The 3,572-nt window shown below is 42.2% G+C and overlaps 1 protein-coding gene across 1 annotated transcript; it reads left to right on the top strand.

Moving 5' to 3' along the window:
- Positions 1-373: 373 nt before the first annotated feature.
- On the top strand, positions 374-1,143 carry LOC138888455 (uncharacterized). Its single transcript, XM_070170321.1, has 2 exons — positions 374-931; positions 1,075-1,143. The coding sequence occupies exons 1-2, from the start codon at positions 374-376 to the stop codon at positions 1,141-1,143; spliced, it is 627 nt and encodes a 208-aa protein (XP_070026422.1).
- Positions 1,144-3,572: the final 2,429 nt, after the last annotated feature.

Raw genomic sequence — 3,572 nt, 5'->3', positions numbered from 1 at the left:
TAGAGAAGAATGCCGACTCCGATGCTCCACTAGCCTCTCACAACACTCTATTCGTAATTTGGAGGTTCAATTAGGACAAATCTCGCAAGCTTTGAACACATGTCCTAAGAGGTCTCTACCTAGTAATATGGTGATGAGCCAAGAGGGTGGGAATAATATGGGACATGATATGGTCGTGACTACTAGAAGTGGTAAAGGTGGAGATGCAACCACCTCAAATCAAAGAAGAATTATGGATGAAGATGTTGTGGTTCAAGAAGATGAAATCCCAAGCAATATGGTTCAAGCTAATGAAGAAGTGAGAATTGATATTGATGAAAATGTGGAGGAGACACAAGAATAAGTGAACTCGTCTAGGGAACACGTGATTGATATGTCGGAACCGGTAGTGCCAAAGACTACTGCACCAATGTCAAGACCTCCTCCTCCATATGCTCAAAGGCTTGCAAAGCAAAACAGTGAGAATAAATTCAAAAGGTTTATTGATATGATGAAGAGTTTGTCCATAAATGTGTCATTGGTTGAAGCCTTGGAACAAATGTCGGGATATGTAAAATTCATGAAGGACTTGGTAATCAAGAAAAGATCTATGAATCGTGAGACAATTAAGATGACATATCAAGTGAGTGCAATTGTGTACTCAGTGGCTCATAAGTTGGAAGATCCGGGTGCTTTCACAATCCCTTGCACTATTGGGAGCACCAATTTTGCCAAAGCTTTATGTGATCTCAAGGCAATTATCAACTTGATGCCCTACTTTGTGTTCAAAACTTTGGAAATTGGGAAACCAAGACCCACATCCATGAGGTTGCAAATGGCGGATCAAACAATGAAGATACCTTTGGGTATTATTGATGATGTGTTGGTTCGAGTTGACAAGTTCATCCACCCGACGGACTTTGTGATTCTTGATTGTGAAGTGGACTACGAGGTACCTATCATTTTTGGTAGACATTTCCTTGCTACTGGGAGCTCACTTTCTGGGTCGGAGCCGAAAAGGTGGTCTTCCATGTGTGCAAATATATGAGGCAACCGAATAGTAATGAAGTTTGTTCATTCGTGGATTTGGTGAAGGATGTGATTGTTGATGATGCTAGTGCCACAATGAATGTTGAGGACAAATGCTGTGTTGCTAAATTTTGATGATGAAGAGGAGAATGATAGCTATGTGGTATGTGTGAATTCATTGCAAGGAATAGGGTCGTACACTTATGAACCCTGCAAGCTATCCTTGAATATTGAGAACGGAAAGACTTCTCCAAGAAAGCCCTCAATCAAGGAGCCTCCTGCATTGGAGTTAAAGCCATTTCCTCCACATCTCAGATATGAATTCCTTAGCCCTTTTTCAACTTTACCGGTTATTCTTTCCTCTTCTTTGACTAACATGCAAGTAGAGTCCACATTAGAGGTGCTACAAAGGAGGAAAAGAGCAATCGGTTGGACATTGGCGGACATTCGGGGCATAAGCCCCCCCCCCCTTGCATACACAAGATTATTTTGGAGCACCCTCCATTAAACATCAAAGGAGGCTAAATGAAGCAATGCAAGAGGTGGTGAAGAAGTAGGTAATCAAGTGGTTAGATGTCGGGGTTGTCTACCCAATTTTCGATAGCTCGTGGACATCTCCGGTGCAATGTGTCCCGAAAAATGGGGCATGACTATGGTAACAAATGACAAGAATGAATTGATCCCCACAAGAATTGTCACCTGGTGTAAAGTGTGCATGGACTATAGGAAGATCAACAAAGTCACGCGGAAAGATCATTTCCCACTTCCATTTCTTAATCAAATGTTTGATAGGTTGGTCGGACGTGCTTTTTATTGCTTCCTTGATGGATACTCCGGCTACAATCAAATTCGTATTGCTCTCGAGGACCAAGAGAAGACCACTTTCACATGTCCTTATGGTACTTCCTCATTTTCAAGGATGCCATTCGGGTTGTGTAATGAACCGACGACTTTTCAACGGTGTATGATGGCCTTTTCACCGACATGGTGGAGGATATTCTTGAGGTCTTCATGGATGATTTTACTATGGTTGGGGATTCTTTTGAGGATTGTTTTAAAAATTTGGATAAGGTCTTGGCTAGATGTAAGGAGACAATTTTGGTGTTGAATTGGGAGAAGTGTCACTTCATGGTCGAGGAAGGCATTGTCCTCGGCTACAAAATTTCAAAGCATGGTATTGAGTTCGACAAGGCCAAAATTAAGGTGATCTCCAAACTCCCTCCCCCTATATCCGTGAAGGGAGAGAGGAGCTTCTTGGGTCATGCGGATTTTTATCGCCGATTCATCAAGGACTTTTCCAAGGTGGTAAACCCATTGTGCAAACTTTTGGAGATGGATGCCAAGTTCCATTTCAATGAAGATTGTATGAAGGCATTCGAATTGCTTAAGTTCAAGTTGATTACTACTCCTATTATCACTGCATCGGATTGGAGCTTGCCCTTTGAGCTCATGTATGACGCTAGTAATGTGGCGGTTGGAGAAATATTATGGCAAAGAATCAACAAAATCTTCTATCTGGTCCCCTATGCTAGTAAGACCATGAATGATTCCCAAGTCAACTACACATTGACCGAAAAAGAGCTACTTGCTATTATTTTTGCTATGGAGAAATTCCGGCCATATTTGATGGGTACAAAGGTGATTGTTTACACCTACCATGTGACGCTTCAGTATTTGATGAGCAATAAAGATTCTAAGGCAAGGTTGATGTGGTGTATATTTCTATTACAACAGTTTGATTTAGAGATTCAGGACCACAAGGGTAGTGAAAATCAAGTGGCGGGCCACTTGTACCGATTGGAGGAGGAAGGGCGGCCACATGATAGACTTGAGATAAATGATTCCTTCCCCAACGAGCAATTGCTAGCCATTTCAATGATCGGGATGCCATGGTTTGCCGATTTAGCCAACTATCTTGTGAGCGGCATTGTACCGAATGAGTTCTCTTCAAACCAAAGGAAAAAACTCAAACGGGATTGCCTTGAATATTATTGGGTTGAGTCGTATCTTTTCTAGATATGTACCGATGGTGTGATCCGGCGATGTGTGCTAGAAGAAGAACAAATGGGAATTCTTGAGGCTTGCCACTCTTCACCGTATGGTGGTCACCGTGGTAGAGCTAGAACGACTACTAAAGTATTGAGTTGTGGATTCTATTGTCCTACTCTCTACAAGGACGCTAGTGAGCTTGTCAAGTTTTATGATGAATTCCAAAGGGTCGGTGGGATTTCTAAGAAGAATGAGATGCCCCTCAATACCATCTTGGGAATTGATATCTTTGATATTTTGGGGTATTGATTTCATGGGACCGATCGTGAGCTCTTGTGGGAACACTTACATTTTGGTAGTGTTGGACTATGTGTCAAAATGGGTTGAAGTCGTGGCTTTACCAAACAACGAAGCTCGAAGTGTGGTGGCATTCCTGAAAAAGAACATCTTCACAAGGTTTGGTACTCCAAGGGCCCTTATTAGTGATGGGGGTTCGCATTTTTGCAACCGGGATTTTGATACCTTACTCACCAAGTATGGTGTCACTCATAAAGTCTTGGCTCCGTACCATCCTC

The sequence above is a fragment of the Nicotiana sylvestris genome, chromosome 3 (assembly GCF_000393655.2).
Source record: "Nicotiana sylvestris chromosome 3, ASM39365v2, whole genome shotgun sequence".
Taxonomy (NCBI): domain Eukaryota; kingdom Viridiplantae; phylum Streptophyta; class Magnoliopsida; order Solanales; family Solanaceae; genus Nicotiana; species Nicotiana sylvestris.
This window is presented reverse-complemented; position numbering and strand designations above follow the sequence as displayed.

Coding starts and splice junctions, on each gene's coding strand:
- LOC138888455 (XM_070170321.1), top strand. CDS start 374: ATGTCGGAACCGGTAGTGCCAAAGACTACTGCACCAATGTCAAGACCT. Junction 932..1,074: donor ATTGTGAAGTGGACTACGAG/GTACCTATCATT, acceptor GATTTGGTGAAG/GATGTGATTGTTGATGATGC.